The sequence below is a fragment of the Saccopteryx bilineata genome, chromosome 2, assembly GCF_036850765.1.
Source record: "Saccopteryx bilineata isolate mSacBil1 chromosome 2, mSacBil1_pri_phased_curated, whole genome shotgun sequence".
Taxonomy (NCBI): Eukaryota; Metazoa; Chordata; class Mammalia; order Chiroptera; family Emballonuridae; genus Saccopteryx; species Saccopteryx bilineata.
In genome coordinates, this window is record NC_089491.1 from 389,298,145 (window position 1) to 389,314,672 (window position 16,528).

The 16,528-nt window shown below is 53.4% G+C and overlaps 1 protein-coding gene across 1 annotated transcript in view; it reads left to right on the top strand.

The window, feature by feature from the left end:
- DNAH9 (dynein axonemal heavy chain 9) overlaps positions 1 to 16,528 on the top strand; it is a 263,946-nt gene that overhangs the window by 3,592 nt on the left and 243,826 nt on the right. Inside the window, exons 2-5 of the mRNA XM_066264311.1 lie at positions 5,441 to 5,637; positions 8,552 to 8,710; positions 10,906 to 11,036; positions 16,145 to 16,356. Of these exons, the coding sequence (XP_066120408.1) occupies positions 5,441 to 5,637; positions 8,552 to 8,710; positions 10,906 to 11,036; positions 16,145 to 16,356 (699 nt within the window). The remainder of the gene's footprint in view (positions 1 to 5,440; positions 5,638 to 8,551; positions 8,711 to 10,905; positions 11,037 to 16,144; positions 16,357 to 16,528) is intronic.

Consider the following 16,528-nt stretch of genomic DNA (forward strand, 5'->3'; position numbering starts at 1 on the left):
CTGCTGAGCCTGGAGGTGGGGCTGCGATGTCCCCTCATCCCTCAGCCTCTGAGGCCACTGCTGAGCCTGGAGGTGGGGGCTGCGATGTCCCCTCACCCCTCAGCCCCTGAGGCCACTGCTGAGCCTGGAGGTGGGGGCTGCGATGTCCCCTCACCCCTCAGCCTCTGAGGCCACTGCTGAGCCTGGAGGTGGGGGCTGCGATGTCCCCTCACCCTTCAGCCTCTGAGGCCACTGCTGAGCCTGGAGGTGGGGCTGCGATGTCCCCTCACCCTTCAGCCTCTGAGGCCACTGCTGAGCCTGGAGGTGGGGCTGCGATGTCCCCTCATCCCTCAGCCCCTGAGGCCACTGCTGAGCCTGGAGGTGGGGCTGCGATGTCCCTCATCCCTCAGCCCCTGAGGCCACTGCTGAGCCTGGAGGTGGGGGCTGCGATGTCCCCTCATCCCTCAGCCCCTGAGGCCACTGCTGAGCCTGGAGGTGGGGGCTGCGATGTCCCCTCACCCCTCAGCCCCTGAGGCCACTGCTGAGCCTGGAGGTGGGGGCTGCGATGTCCCCTCATCCCTCAGCCCCTGAGGCCACTGCTGAGCCTGGAGGTGGGGGCTGCGATGTCCCCTCATCCCTCAGCCCCTGAGGCCACTGCTGAGCCTGGAGGTGGGGCTGCGATGTCCCCTCATCCCTCAGCCTCTGAGGCCACTGCTGAGCCTGGAGGTGGGGGCTGCGATGTCCCCTCATCCCTCAGCCCCTGAGGCCACTGCTGAGCCTGGAGGTGGGGGCTGCGATGTCCCCTCATCCCTCAGCCCCTGAGGCCACTGCTGAGCCTGGAGGTGGGGGCTGCGATGTCCCCTCACCCTTCAGCCTCTGAGGCCACTGCTGAGCCTGGAGGTGGGGGCTGCGATGTCCCCTCACCCCTCAGCCTCTGAGGCCACTGCTGAGCCTGGAGGTGGGGGCTGCGATGTCCCTCATCCCCATGCCGCCTCCACACTCCTGTCGCCAAGCTCCCTTTCGAATCCCACGCCATCAGATGAAGCCACGCTCTCCCCTCAAAGCTGCAACAGGCACCGATGGTCCTGTCCTCGTCCCCTCGGGATCGGCCTGCAGTGACTTGGGGCAGCGAGGTGGCTGCTGTGGTAACATGCGGCTATTTCAGTAGACACAGAGACAATCCCTTCCACAGCCTGGCCTCTGTGCTCCGCGGACCTCTCTCGTCCGGTGACCTTGACCCCTCCCTATCTTAACCACCTCTTCCCAGGGCCATCCCCAGACCTTGCATTACCGATGACCATCCCCTCTTTGACCACGATGCCCACTTTTCCAGGGACCTCCACTCCAGTGACCCCGTGTGCCTTCCCACTGTCCCTCACCCACCCCCACGCCCCCCACCCCCTTACCCAGCCTTGCTCCGTCATGATCATCATGCCCTTGCATCGACTCCTGACCGGCCTCTGCCCTGCTTTGTTGTACTGGTGTGACAAAATGACAGTCCTGGTGAAACCCAACCCGCGCGCTCCACCTCTGCACCCATGAAGCTGAATGTGGCTTGTGAAAAACCAGCTGGGTCCCCTATAAACTCACGACCCGGAACCCCTTCCCAGCAGACACCCCACACTTCCTATTCCAACTGCTTTCTCATTCTAGATTGCTATTACATACTCTGGTTTCTCTTCAGATCACATAAATCTTTCGCCTTTTAGATTGCTATTACATGCTTTCTTCACCCCATCCTCTACCTCAAATGGCCAAGATCTCTTCTCTCGACCTCACTCTGTGATGCTCTTGCTCATTTCTTCATCTAAAAAAAAAGTGGGGGGCTGGCCGGTTGGTCAGTGGTAGAGCGTCGGCCTGGCGTGCAGGAGTCCCGGGTTCGATTCCCGGCCAGGGCACACAGGAGAAGCGCCCATCTGCTTCTCCACCCCTCCCCCTCTCCTTCCTCTCTGTCTCTCTCTTCCCCTCCTGCAGCCGAGGCTCCATTGGAGCAAAGTTGGCCCCGGGCACTGAGGATGGCTCTGTGGCCTCTGCCTCAGGTGCTAGAATGGCCCTGGTTGCAACAGAGCATCGCCCCCTGGTGGGCATGCCAGGTGGATCCCGGTTGGGCGCATGCGGGAGTCTGTATGACTGCCTCCCCGTTTCCAACTTCAGGAAAATACAAAAAAAAAAAAAAAGTGAGGGGAAGCAATAGAATAAAATTTCTACAAACTCTTGTGTCGATCACATATGCCAATATCTGTGTCCCCTGCTGCAGACGGGCAGGCAGCTGCCCTCTGATGCCAGCCGGTAAGCTAACCCTGCTGCTTGCTGCCCTGTGGCCTCCAGTTGCAGTGGCCACTCCTTCTCGGTTCCCACGGAAGATGCCCCCCTCCTTTCAGCTTCTGAAAATTGGAGAGCCCTGGGGCTCACACCTGGGACATCTTCTGTCCCCAATCCCTCTGCAGGGCTCATTTAATTTTAGACTTTTCCAAACCATCTGTATCCGAAGCCTCCACCCCCACCCCCAAATCTCTAGCCTTTTCTGATCCTCCGGAGCTAGTCCGAACTCCCGACTACCATATTCAGCTGGCAACTCAGTGCCCCCAGGTAGCAGTCCAACAGGTATATAAAATTCTCACGTGTCCAGAACAGACTCCTGAGAACTTACTCCACTCTTCTTCTCCACACCTGTTCACGGCAGCTCAAGACCCCACCCTCGGAGTCATCCTGACTCCTGTTTTTGTTGTTGGTGGTTTGTTTTCTCACAGTCCCACAACTAATCCGCTAAGAAGCCACATAGGCTGAGTTTCAGAATTAATATAGAATCAGAGCATTCTTACCTATCTCTCCCCCCACTCCCCTGGGCCAAGACACTTTCTTCTGTGTTATAGTGATAACTTGCTAGCTGGTCTTCTTTTCCCATTTTTGCCCCCTAGGGTTTATGCTCAGCATAGCAGCTGGAGCAATCCTACTGAAAAAGACCTTGTCACTCACCCCTCTGCTCAAAACCCTTCAGTGATTTCCGTGTCTCTGCGAGTAGAAATCAGACTTCCACACAAGCAGGGCTGCATGTAATTTGGCCCCCGGTACTCACCCCTACTTTTCTTACCCTGTCCTGGTGTCGCTGGTCTCTATACTTCCCCTCCTCATCGTACCAGACACATTCCCTCCTTAGGGCCTTTGCCTGGCCTGCTCCTTCTCACCACAATGGACTTCCCCCCAGAGCATACACAGCCCTTTCCCTGTCCTCCCCACTCCAGTCAAATGCCATCTTCTCAAGGATGCCCGCACCAGTCACTCCGTTTGCAAATTGTAACCCCACCAGCCCGCATCCCTGATTCTCCTCACTCCCTCCCCCTGCCCCCCGTAAGTCTTATTGTTGATTGACTCTTTCTTTCTCCACTGGAATAGAAACTTGATGAGGTCAGGCATCTTTGAATGTATGCTGTTCACCGGTGTTCCTTCCCAGCACCTAGGACAGTACCAGCCCAGAGTGGTGGCTCCATGAATAGTCATTGAACTGAACGAGTGAATGAGTGGCTTTTCCTTCCATAAAGAGTCCACATGCATTGTCGTGCTGTCTCTCAAAGCCGTCCAGCATCCAAGCCAGACCCCCGGCCACTTTTTCTTCATACAGCATACATTGTTACTCTGTGGACGTTTATGGAGTGCTTGCTAGATGCGGGGGGATTGTGTGCATATAAAGATCAAAAAAATAAGGACACAGTCCCTGCCTTGGAGATCTCAAGAAAACTTTTGTTAATACTCTCTCTTCTCTCTTGTTTATCATTTCTGCCCTAGGTCCAAAGGGTCCTTTCTTTCTTTCTTTTTTTTTTTTTTTTCCCCGAAGCTGGAAACGGGGAGGCAGTCAGCCAGACTCCCATATGCGCCTGACCAGGATCCTCCCGCACGCCCACCAGGGAGAACGCTCTGCCACAATCAGAGCCACTCTAGCGCCTGAGGCAGAGGCCACAGAGCCATCCCCAGCGCCCGGGCCAACTTTGCTCCAGTGGAGCCTTGGCTGCCGGAGGGGAAGAGAGAGACAGAGAGGAAGGAGAGGGGGAGGGGTGGAGAAGCAGGTGGGCGCTTCTTAAAGGGTCCTTTCTTAACCTGAATGTGCGTAGAGCTCACTTTGTGACCTATTATTTCTTGGGACTCTGTTCAGCTCTGATTGTAAGTTCTCAGTTCAGTGGCTGTGTTCAAGCAGACCAGGCGAGGACCACCCTCTTGGATTCCAGGTGGTAGAGACAGGTGTTCGACTTTTTTTAGCCACACAGACTTGCTGGTCATCTAGAGAATCCAACCAATCATATAAATCCCTATGTCTTTTTTTCATTATTGATGTAACAGTTCCTTATCACATTACTGGATTTTCTGTTTCTCTTTATAGTATCTCCTTTCCACTAGTCATGAGCATTTGACAGGCAGCGTTTCCCGGTGAGATGTATTCATTACGACTTTTCAAGTTGTTAGTGATAGAAAACTCAGTTCAAACTAGCTCAAACAGTGCAGGAGCAGGAGCTCAAACAATGTCATAGGCACTGGTCTTTCTCTGTCTGTAAACTCCCTCTTCTCCACATGGACACCGTTCTAAGGCTCTGTATGGTAGCAAGATGGCCACTAGTAGCCTCATACTCATAAAAAAGAGAGCACTCCTCTTCCTCCTCAGTTAAAATAAGAGACTTGGGCCTGGCTCTCATTAGTTCAGACTTACTCACAGTGTTCACCTCCGGGTGATCTGGAGATGGGTACTAAAAGGAGAGGAACAATGTTGGGTGTCCAAAACAAACCAATGTTCACCTTACAGATAGCTGATAGCTTCAAGGTGCTCAACTTTGCTTTACTTGTTTAAGATGCCACTTCACCCCACCTGGAGACAGGTGGTCATCTTCACCCACATTGATCCTGTGTTTCATCACCTCCTCTTCACCCTCTTGATTAGGTAGGGATTCCTGCCCTAGGGTTATGAAGATAGCTGAATACACAACACTGACTGCAGACTGGCAGCAGTTTATCGGTCACACACACCCACAGTCCACAGGAGGTCAGCAGGGCAGGACCACAGGGGGTCACCCTGCGTAACAGTGTGAACAGCCAGGGGCTGTGGGGGACAAGCTTTGTAGTGTCAAGTGCGTGGGCCCTACTGGTTCTTGCGGGAGGATGCAATTGGCTTGTTGGAATAGTTCCACTGGCTTACAGAGACCCGAAGCCCATTCCCCAGGGATAAACAGTGCCTATGCCTGGGCCGCTTGATAAGGAGGACTGTTTGACCAGTGGACCTGAGGTGTTGGAGCGAAGTGGGGAAGGAAGCTGGTGATGGGCTATTTGAGGCTCTCCTGATTTTATCTGATGATAAATGCCAAGGCAGCACACACACTGGCTCTTAATCACGCCTTACAGGACAGTGACTTGCAGAAAGGTGGTGCCTGGCTTTCTGAGCAGAACACCCGCCTCTCTTTCCTGTGCACCTCCCTTCCAGGTGGTCATCCCCATCCTGGCCAACCAGAAGAATGGCCTAGACTGGCCTCATGTCGTATGTCAGGATGTCCAGCAGCGCGCCCACAGCCTCCAGTGTGACCTCATGGTTATCCTTGAGCAAGTGAGGGGGAAGACTTTGCTGCGGCTTCCGGCAGGCTCACAAACGACGGAGTTCGTGGATTCTGGAAGAGAGACCATGTAAGTACCACCCGCTCGGCCGCGTGGGCTTCTGTGCAAGACACAGGGAGGTGTTGCCTTATCTGACCGTGTTCTTTACAACAACTTTTCTGTCCACGACTCTGCCCGGTCTCCTTACTCCCCACACAAGCCCGCCATCCGCGGTTTGCTGACGTCCTCGGACCAGACCGCACGTCCTGCGCTGGTCACCGCCCTCGCCCCCGCGCTCAGCCTGACCTCTTCGGAGGCCGTCGCAGCATCGCGGCTTCAGAATGATTTCAGGGCTGAGAGCAGCCCCGCCGATTTCAGGATCTTGCTCATCAGGACAGTGTCTCATCGTTGGCAAAAGCCCAGGTCCAGTCTGGGAGACAGCACGCCGCTTCCCAGCACCACCGAGCGCGTCATGTCCGGGAACCAACTCTGGGGCCTCTTGTTCCGTGCCCAGCCCCTCCTCCGCCCGCTGCAGCTGGAGACTCTTCAGGGCCCCGGGAATTTTTTTTTTCCCCCGCATAGAAACAAATCTGGCTTTGTCAGAGCTTGTCGGCCATGCCTCCTGGGCCTGGGCCGCCATTAAGACCCCCGGCTCTTCTCCTTTTAGGAGTTACATCTGCCAGCAGCTACCACTTAGTATTCCAGCTACAAGCTGGCTTTGTTTCTGTCCCATGAGAATTCTTTCCTTTTTACTTTCAAGCCAGGCTATGTATCTAAATGGTGTATTTTGTTATATTCTACCCAGCATTGTGTGTGTCTGTGTGTGTGTGTGTCTGTGTGTGTGTGTCTGTGTGTGTCTGTGTGTGTGTGTCTGTGTGTGTGTCTGTGTGTGTGTGTGTGTCTGTTGTCTGTGTCTGTGTGTGTGTGTGTGTGTGTGTCTGTGTGTGTGTGTTTGTGTGTGTGTGTGTGTGTGTCTGTGTGTGTTGGGGGCAGGGAGGCTCCTAACAAGATGCTTAACGTGGAGGGAATTACTCAAACACAGAAAAGAGTTTTTCATCTGCAGGTTCACCGAGATAAAAATCACCCTTCCGTTTGGCAATTCCGTTTGGAGCCATTGCTGATAGAAGGAAAATCATCCTTTCGAGGTTTTAGATTCTAATATTAAAATGTTCTGTCGGTTCAACACAGCAACACGGGCGGGCGGAGGACCAGGACAGAGCCCACTATCTCTGCTGTTTCCCCGAGTGTCTGAAATAAAATGGCGGTGGCTGTGACGCAAGGTCACACTGCGCTCAGGGTGAAGCCCCAGCTCCGAGCTCTCGGTCAAAGCTCTGCCGCTTGACTGACTGGACCTCCGGGGAGCAACCGTCTGACCTCTCCCAGCCTCAGTTGTCGCCCTGATAAAATGAGGATGGCCTCAGCACCTACCTCGTACTCGGGGTTCTCATGATGGCATCCCCAAAGCTCTTAGGGCAGTGCCAAGCATTAATAGCGCTTGGAAAATGGTAGCTCTTGTGACTTAGTCAGAGACACTTGAGAAAGGGGATTACCCAAGAGTCACAACGCCAAACCCGCTAATACCCAGCATGTACTAGACAGGCACTTTAAATGAGCATCTGGGGAAGGAAGTCAGGGAGACTTCCAAGTTGGATGACCTCCATCAAATGGGATGGGAATATCCCCAAATGCCACCTGGCCCCCGGTGCCTGGAGACGCCCCAGCATCTCTGTGTGTTTGTGGCAACGGGCCACCTCCCTGCATGAGCTCAGGCCGCCCTAATGCCAAGAGTTTCCCTATGTATTACTACGATGGTTGTGTATTCAGGGCCCGTGATCTGACCTAAAGAAAAAGTAACGCAGGGGATGGCAGTGCACTTTATAATGAGTTTTTGCCATTGGAAGTAAATTGCTACATGCAGGATTTAAAACGATTTCCCAGTCAACTGGAAAACGTATTGTGGTTGAATAAAAATATTCAATTTTCACAACAAATAAATACAAATTACCGTTCAAGTTCCCGTTCCTTTTATATTCTAACATAACATTCAGCATATGTGTCTATAACAATTACTGAGTTTATCTCCCTTTGTTCAAATTTGATAGTTTCCCAAGAGGCAGGATCATATTTTGGGAAGGGGAGAGTATCGTCCCCTTTAATGCCTTCTGCAATCTCTTGTGATGTATCTTTGCTCAGCCAATCTGAATGTGACTGAATTAGGTGAAGGTGGTTTTCTGGTATGAAAATAGGAATGGTAGACTCCCTGTCTTGCTCGTTTGTGGCATGAGCTCTCGTCATGAACAGTTTTCATTGAAGGGTCAGTGAAAAGGCAAACCAAAATAGAAATTTCATTTTTAACTCATAAAATAATTCTGGTTTGTCTGTTTGTTTATTAAAAGGATACATGAGGTAGAAGGCTTGGGAGTTCCCTATTTTGCTGGAAAAGGGGGGACAGAATAAAGCTAGTGTTAGTGTGCAGATGGCTGATGGTGCGCCTTGCGGAAGAGGAGGGGACCCTGTTTCCCCCCGATGCAGAGGTCAGACCTCAGGCCGGAATGAGAGACCGCCGAGAGGTAGATGTGGTTCAGTGTGGAGACACGCTTCCTCCCAGGGACAGCTGATCTACTGCGGAAGGAATGCACTACTTTGTCAAGATGGGGGCCGCTGACACCAGTGGGGTCCCAGGAAGGTTGGGTGGTCCTGCTCGTGCTCTCTGTCCCATGTATCTCTGCATCGATGCACAGACTGGACAGAACTCAACCAAGTTCTTAAACTAGTCTTCAGAATTCTGCTGAGCCCGGGCTTGAACCGTTGCAGGTGCCCGCACGCCCTAAGCAGTCTGTACCTCTCATTGACACTCATCCGTCTGCAGTCCAACAGCAGTTAAGAATGCCTGAACTAGACAGAATTTCCCACCTATTTTATTCTTCCACACTGGGTTTTGTTTGGGGGACACCCAGCGGGAAGCTGTTTCCAACCCTCAGGAGATCTGTCGTTCCCTTCACAGCTGGGACTCCCCGGATAAGTCAGTCATCCACGCCATGGAGTCTGCAGTGATCCAATGGAGCCGCCAGGTGCAGAGGGTCCTCAAGAAAGAGCCTTCCCCGCCGCTCTTACACGGGGTGAAGCCCACCCCGAAGGCGGAGGTGGAGTTCTGGAAGAGCAGGTAGGAGCATGCTCTAACCGTGGCCGGTACTTAGATGTCCTACAGAGGACAGTGGGTGAGGGAGCAGCCTGAGACCTGTCCCATCCTGGGTGTCTCTCACTTCCCGAGAGCCCACGGCTCGGTGTCCTCGGGGCCAGTGCACTTTTTCCACGCGGCCTCTTTCTCGGGCTGCAGTCCGTGTATCCTTCTGACGTTCCTTCAGGGGCTCTTTCAACTACATGTAAAAGGAAATCAGTCTCTTTTCCATACATATTCTTTCCTTGCCTACTGTCTTCTGTTTGGATAGCCAAGGCTATCGGCACATACACGTTTTGTTAGAAGCTGAAGAAAACGGGGAGTTTTGACAGCTGGCTACAGAACAGCCTCTCTCTCCTAGGTCCTGGCCGGTCATTAGCAGGGCAAGGAGGCTTGTCGTGCACTGGGTCCCAGCTCCGCTGCGTTCCAAAAAGACCTCATTAATTGCTCCTGCTGATTCTCCTCTGCCTCCCTGTTTCCTTGTTCCTGTTTATCATTGTGCTGATTAATCTTTTACTCAAAAGGAGATAGAGGTTTGGAGCAGATGTCCCTGTCCTTGAAGCATGGAATGGAATGGTGGCGTGTCCATGTCACAGGACCAGGCATGCCCATCGGGCTTCCGTCCTGTTGGTACCGCCATGCTGAGATGTCCCGTCCTGTCCCCTGGTTTCTGAGCATCCGGCTGACCTGCACGGGGCCCCTTCTCCAACAGCCTCCCTGCGACACCTCTCTCACCCCACCCCCAGCCTGACTGCCAGAGCTAATGACCTCCAGCTGCCAAGCCTTCGGGCCGCCAGGTGTTCACAGCAGTTGTCCCTGCTGTTCCCTGCTGTTCCCTGCTGTTCCCTGCTGCAGCTGCCCCTGTGAACCCGGCCCCCTCTGCGGGCTTCTGCGCTCAGTCCTGGGGACAGAGGCCTGCCTGTTAAGGCTGCAGCCAGCCCCGTGGAAGCGAGCCGAGGCAGGGACCCACCGTCTGAGGGTGGGCATCACAGTGTGACCTGAGTGTCCTGCAGCCAGCCCCGTGGAAGCCACCCGAGGCAGGGACCCACTGTCTGAGGGTGGGCATCACAGTGTGACCTGAGTGTCCTGCAGCCAGCCCCGTGGAAGCGAGCCGAGGCAGGGACCCACTGTCTGAGGGTGGGCATCACAGCGTGACCTGAGTGTGTGTCCTGCAGCCAGCCCCGTGGAAGCCACCCGAGGCAGGGACCCACTGTCTGAGGGTGGGCATCACAGTGTGACCTGAGTGTCCTGCAGCCAGCCCCGTGGAAGCGAGCCGAGGCAGGGACCCACTGTCTGAGGGTGGGCATCACAGTGTGACCTGAGTGTCCTGCAGCCAGCCCCGTGGAAGCGAGCCGAGGCAGGGACCCACTGTCTGAGGGTGGGCATCACAGCGTGACCTGAGTGTGTGTCCTGCAGCCAGCCCCGTGGAGGCGACCTGAGGCAGGGACCCGCTGTCTGAGGGTGGGCATCACAGCGTGACCTGAGTGTGTGTCCTGCAGCCAGCCCCGTGGAAGCGACCTGAGGCAGGGACCCGCTGTCTGAGGGTGGGCATCACAGCGTGACCTGAGTGTGTGTCCTGCAGCCAGCCCCGTGGAAGCGAGCCGAGGCAGGGACCCGCTGTCTGAGGGTGGGCATCCCAGCGTGACCTGAGTGTGTGTCCTGCAGCCAGCCCCGTGGAAGCGAGCCGAGGCAGGGACCCGCTGTCTGAGGGTGGGCATCCCAGCATGACCTGAGTGTCCTGCAGCCAGCCCCGTGGAGGCGACCCGAGGCAGGGACCCGCTGTCTGAGGGTGGGCATCACAGTGTGACCTGAGTGTCCTGCAGCCAGCCCTGTGGAATTGACCCGAGGCAGGGACCCGCTGTCTGAGGGTGGGCATCACAGCGTGACCTGAGTGTCCTGCAGCCGGCCCCGTGGAAGCGACCCGAGGCAGGGACCCGCTGTCTGAGGGTGGGCATCACAGTGTGACCTGAGTGTCCTGCAGCCAGCCCTGTGGAATTGACCCGAGGCAGGGACCCGCTGTCTGAGGGTGGGCATCACAGTGTGACCTGAGTGTCCTGCAGCCAGCCCCGTGGAAGCCACCCGAGGCAGGGACCCGCCGTCTGAGGGTGGGCATCACAGCGTGACCTGAGTGTCCTGATGTTCACCTGGGCTCACACCCGTCCTTCTCCATGGTGTTGCAGGGCCGAGGATCTGGGATACATCTACAAGCAGCTGAGAGCGATCAAGGCTCGGGGCCTGGCCGGGCTCCTGGACAGGCTTCAGAGCAGCTACGCTCCGGCTTTCCGAGCCATGTGCGGAGACGTTGCCGCAGGTGAGGAACGGCAAGGATTTTCATAAATACGTCCATCTGAATTATCATCTTCCCTCCCTGATTTCAGCAGTTTCAAGTCCTTGTAACTCTCCGACCTGACACAGTCTAGCATGGTAGGAATACCGAATCTTGCCCTGGCCAGTTGGCTCAGGGATGAACGTCAGCCCGGGCATGTGGATGTCCAGGGTTTGATTCTCGGTCAAGACACACAGGAGAAGTGACCATCTGCATCTCTCCCCCTCCCTCTTCCCTTCTCTCTCTCTTTTCTTCTGGGCAGCCAGTGGCTCAATTGGTTCAAGCATCGGCCCCAGGCCCTATGGATAGCTTGGTTGATTCGAGCATCGGCCCAAGACAGGGGTTGCCAGGTAGATCCCTGTCGGGGTGCATGTGGGAGTCTGTCTCTCTATCTCCCCTCCTCTTACTTAAAAAACAAAAACAAACAAATAAAAAAACAAAAAATCTTAGAAGCAGAAAGCAGCTACATCCTCTGCTCTGTTTGCGTTTCCACTGCTTTGTGACCTGGGAATAGTGGCCTAACCTCTCTGAACTTTAGTATACACTGTGATTATCACCTACATTCCCCCCCCCCACTTCCTTGGGCTGTTGGGAGCTAACACAGATGGAAGTATTTTACTGGCTGTCCTGTGCTGCACAATGCACAGCGGTGTCTCCAACCTCGGGAGTACTGGTCCCTCGCCCCTGGCTCCTCACTAAGTCTTTATTCCATTCGTAGCTCCATTCTGCTTTTTCCACTCCTGCTGTCAGAGGGGCTTCAATTTCCTGGCCATCTGAGCACCATTCAAGACCGGCCCTTGTCAAAATTGCAGAGCCAGCAAAATCTATAATTAGAAGTGGGTAAATTTTTTTTCAGCGCTCCCTGCGCCCCCCCCCAGTGCACTTTGCTTATTTTCTTTCTGTCTTCAGACCTCCTCCTACACTTCAGTAGTGTGGGTCAGAATGTGCTTCTGAAGGTCTTTGCCATTTCATACGACATATGCTTAATCCCAGCAATGACTTTTCAAACATTTTCCTCTCTCTCAGCACTCTTTCATTAAATACAATTTCCTATGTACATCTAACAGTGGTAGTCAACCTAGTCCCTACCTCCCACTAGGGGGCGCTCCAGCTTTCATGGTGGGTGGTAGTGGAGCAACCAAAGTATAAATAAATAGATAGATTTAACTATAGTAAGTTGTTTTTTGGGGTTTTTTTTGTATTTTTCTGAAGCCGGAAATGGGGAGAGACAGTCAGACAGACTCCTGCATGCGCCCAACCGGGATCCACCCGGCACGCCCACCAGGGGCGACACTCTGCCCACCAGGGGGCGATGCTCTGCCCCTCCGGGGCGTCGCTCCATTGCGACCAGAGCCACTCTAGCGCCCGGGGCAGAGGCCAAGGAGCCATCCCCAGTGCCCGGGCCATCTCCGCTCCAATGGAGCCTCGGCTGCGGGAGGGGAAGAGAGAGACAGAGAGGAAGGAGGGGGGGTGGAGAAGCAGATAGGTGCCTCTCCTGTGTGCCCTGGCCGGGAATCGAACCCGGGACTTCTGCACGCCAGGCCAACGTTCTACCACTGAGCCAACCGGCCAGGGCAGTAAGTTGTTTTTATAAAGATTTATTCTGCCAAACTTAGCGAAAACCCGACATAAAGTACTTGGTAAGTAATTATTACTCTATGCTTTAACTTGCTGTAACTCTACTTTATAAATTTTATAAAGTAAAGTGACTACCCTACTTTGTAAATCACCATTACTTTGTAGAACCCGTGGGCGGTTAGAAAATTTTATTACTAATAGATACAAACGTGGGCGGTAGGTATAAAAAGGTTGACTACCCCTGATCTAAAACGTAGAACTAATTAAGGTATATTTGCTCTGCTCAAGAGGGGAGTGTCCTGTGTCCATAGCACAGTGGTCGGTCCCTTGTCCCGCCTTCTTCTCAAGGTGTGGGGTTTAAAATCACTCAGCTACGGCAATGGAAGTCCCGGTGGTAAAGTTTCTGACGTATGTTCTCCACCAGAGAAGATCTGGCATAAGGACCAGGTCTTTGAGGTCCTTCTTGGCCCTCAAATCCTATCTCAGAGCCTGGTCTGCTGGTACGTAACTCTGGCTTGGAACATGGGACCATTTGAGTCCTCAGTTTACTGTTTTGCTGAGAGTTTTTGTGCCCTAGAAAAATCAATTGTTGCTTCCAATTTATAGTTCAATAAACAATGGTAGCAGTGTCCCCCCCCAAAAAAAAAGGGTATGTGTACCACTGTTGATATGAGAGATCACTGGGGGGGGGAATGTATGGACAGATATATATTTAAAAATGCGTTGAAAGGTAACTGGTAAGCGATACCAGCTTTTCATTTATGTTAGTGATTTGAAGTTTTATTTTATATGACTTTACATAGATCAAAGCGGGAATCGATTCAGAGAAAACGTACGTATACTACAGGGGGTGTGCAGACACGGCAGCTGTGGAAGGAAGCATGCGAGTGACTGTGACCTGGGGCTCTAAGATAAAGAAGCACGTCATCAAACCCTATTTATCTGTCAGTTATGTTGAGCCCCAAATATATTTTTCACATTAAGAGATTAATAGGCTATGATCATTCACATTATTACTTATTATAAAAATGAGGTTTCCCATGCCGGCTTTGAAAAGGTGTTTGCAGTAGAGTACATAATGGCAAAGGAGAGAAATTAGAAAAGAAATTTTGATTAGAGGAGCTAGGTAGAGACTTGGTCTGAATCTTGGTGGGATCTTTAAAAAATAAGAATATGCTAGAGGCAGTTGGTGTGCATTATTGATATTAGTCCTGTCTGGGGTTTCCATTGGCTCACTGGTGGACAGAAGACAGGGAGGGGAAAAGAAATATTCCTGGATTAGTGGGTATGAACCGGAAAAGAATGTTACATAAAGAAGGAGGTTAAACCAGTGCTAGGAAGTGTGTGGGGAACAAGATTGAAGTGGAATTGATTGGGCTTTTGATAAAGAACCTTGAAAAAAGAAGAAGCAACAGTATCCCGGAGGGGAAAGGACCAGGGCAATACAGACTAAGGAGGGAGGTGGATATCATCTCTGGCCACGAGGGGCAGGGGTGGCACATACAGACCGGTCGCCCAGCCAGGCCTTTCGTAGGTGGATGTGTGTAGAGCAGAGGTCCGAGTCCAGCCGTGCTCCGGAACAGACTTGGTCTGGCTTGCAGTTTCTCAGGAGAGCCGGCCCACTGTATACAAGTCCTTTCAACCTCTCCTCCCCAACACTCAGTGAACTGCAGCTGGCAGCTTTCAATCAGACGTGCTGGGAATGTTGGCAATATTTACACCATGGAAATTGGCAGAAGTGACAAATAAAGACTTTTGTTCCAGCAAGCCTATTATTAAAGATTTACCAGCAAACCACTGGGGAGCCTTATGCAACTGGCCTTTTATATTTACAGTTTTTAAAAATTGCAAGCCTGACGCTGTCCTTCTCTCTTTCTTCATTTGCCTTGTGAGCTAAGGTTATTGCATCCTGGACTGGACGAGCCAATCCATGAGTATTGTGCTCTTAAAATCAATAGAGTGCTTATTTGTAAGATTAAATAAGGTTTTGCTTTAAAAATAAAGTTAGCATAAAAAGGTAGCTGCTCTGGCCTGATGGCCTCAGGGCCCTTGCTTGCTCTTGGCACCTGTGACAGCTGGTGCCTCTACTCCTCAGAAGGGCTGCTGAGTTCCGACATCCTGCCTTCAGCACAGCAGTTTGCTACTCCCAGCTCCCTCCCCTGTTTTAAGAACTGCTGCTCTACTCACTTTAGCATGACATTTGACTTTCAGAAAGTTGATTCACACACTACTTTCCACGACTCCATATCGAGTACAAACGTACACATATCATAAACTCCTCTGTGCAGTGAGCCCCCCCAAACCATCAATCCAGGGGTTCAGCATAACGCACTGGAGGTAATCTTGCTTTTGCTTAGCTATGCGGGTCCGGCCAAGTCACAGGAAGACTCTGGGCAGGTTGCTCAGGTCTTAATCTCTTCACCTCTGGAACGGGAGTAATAAAGCTACCTTGCAGCACTCTCTGTGCAATGGTACATGGCTGGTGGGTGGGACAATGTCTGGCATACTGAAAACTGCTTTACTGCCCAGGGTATATTTGAGCTTCCTTCAGGATGAATACAAAGCTCCATCCATGAATACAAAGCTCCATCCACATAATATAACCTAACGCCATCCGCTCTCACGTGTTAGTGCCCGGATGTTCTGCCCGAGAAAGACCAACGTTCATAAACCCTGCCTTGTTTTTCCGGTTAGTCAACGGGCTTTTGTGCGCCTTCCACGTTGCCCTGCAGAATTAGTACCTGATGCTACTGGGTTTTCCACTTTCCCCTCTCTGTCACCTCAGGATGATTGCTGAGGGCACTATCCTTCCTTGGCTGTGTTCAGGGGAAATGGTAGGAGACTGCCCTGGCTTCGAAAGCCAGCAGAACCTTGCTCTCGTCGGTCTGTGCCCCTTCCTGGGGCCTCTCCTTCCCGAAGCTCAGTGGGTTTCTGTATTAGCAAACGTGGATCAAAGACAGTACCATGTATGGAACACCTACTCTGGGCCAGCGCTCTGCCAGATGTGTATTGCACATTCTGTTGGTACCATCATTGGACCTTCACAAGGACTCTTTAAATTAGTTCCTGTCCAACCAGTTTGTGAGGTTGAGAACGGTTCCGTGTGCCCAGGGCCATACACCGGGTCCCTGCCTAGGCTGCCGTTTGAAGGCAGATCTCTTTGACTCTGAAGCCTGTCTTCTGTCATCTGTTCTGTGCTGCCTCGGGGCCGGCAGCCGCAAAGGCAATGGTAAGTCACGACTGAGCATCCCACTCAGCAAGCCTGGGGCTCGGAGGGCCGGGAAGTGCAGGTGCAGGGATGTCATCGAAAAGGCTCCTCGGACCATTACCTCAGTGGCCAGGGCTCCTCCGGTGTCACATTTCATCATAAGAGCTGGAGGTTTGGGGACCAGCCTCCTCTCCGCTCTCTCCGTTTAGGAAGGGAGTCAGGTGCTTTGCTCCCTGGGCACCAGGGCTCCACCTTGGCAGTGCTGGGCTCCAGGCAGGGAAGGGTGACCGTCTTCAATGTGTTCCAGCCCTGACGGAGGCTGAAGACATCCACACGCACCTGATGCCGCTGTCCCACCACCTGGACGTCCTCGAGGGCGTGGAGTTCCCGGAGGTGAAGCCACGACTGCGACCTCTGCTCCACGTAGTCTGTCTGACCTGGGCCACGTGCACGTCCTACCGCCTCCCGGGGCGGCTGGCCAGGCTGCTGCAGGCGATCTGCCGCCTTCTCGTCCAGCAGGTGGGCTTCTCCCCGGGGGCTGGCCAGGCTGCTGCAGGCGGTCTGCCGCCTTCTCGTCCAGCAGGGGGGCTCCCCCAGACTTCCCAGGGACCTCTCCCCGGGGGCTGGCCAGGCTGCTGCAGGCGGTCTGCCGCCTTCTCGTCCAGCAGGTGGGCTGTCCCAGGGACCTCTC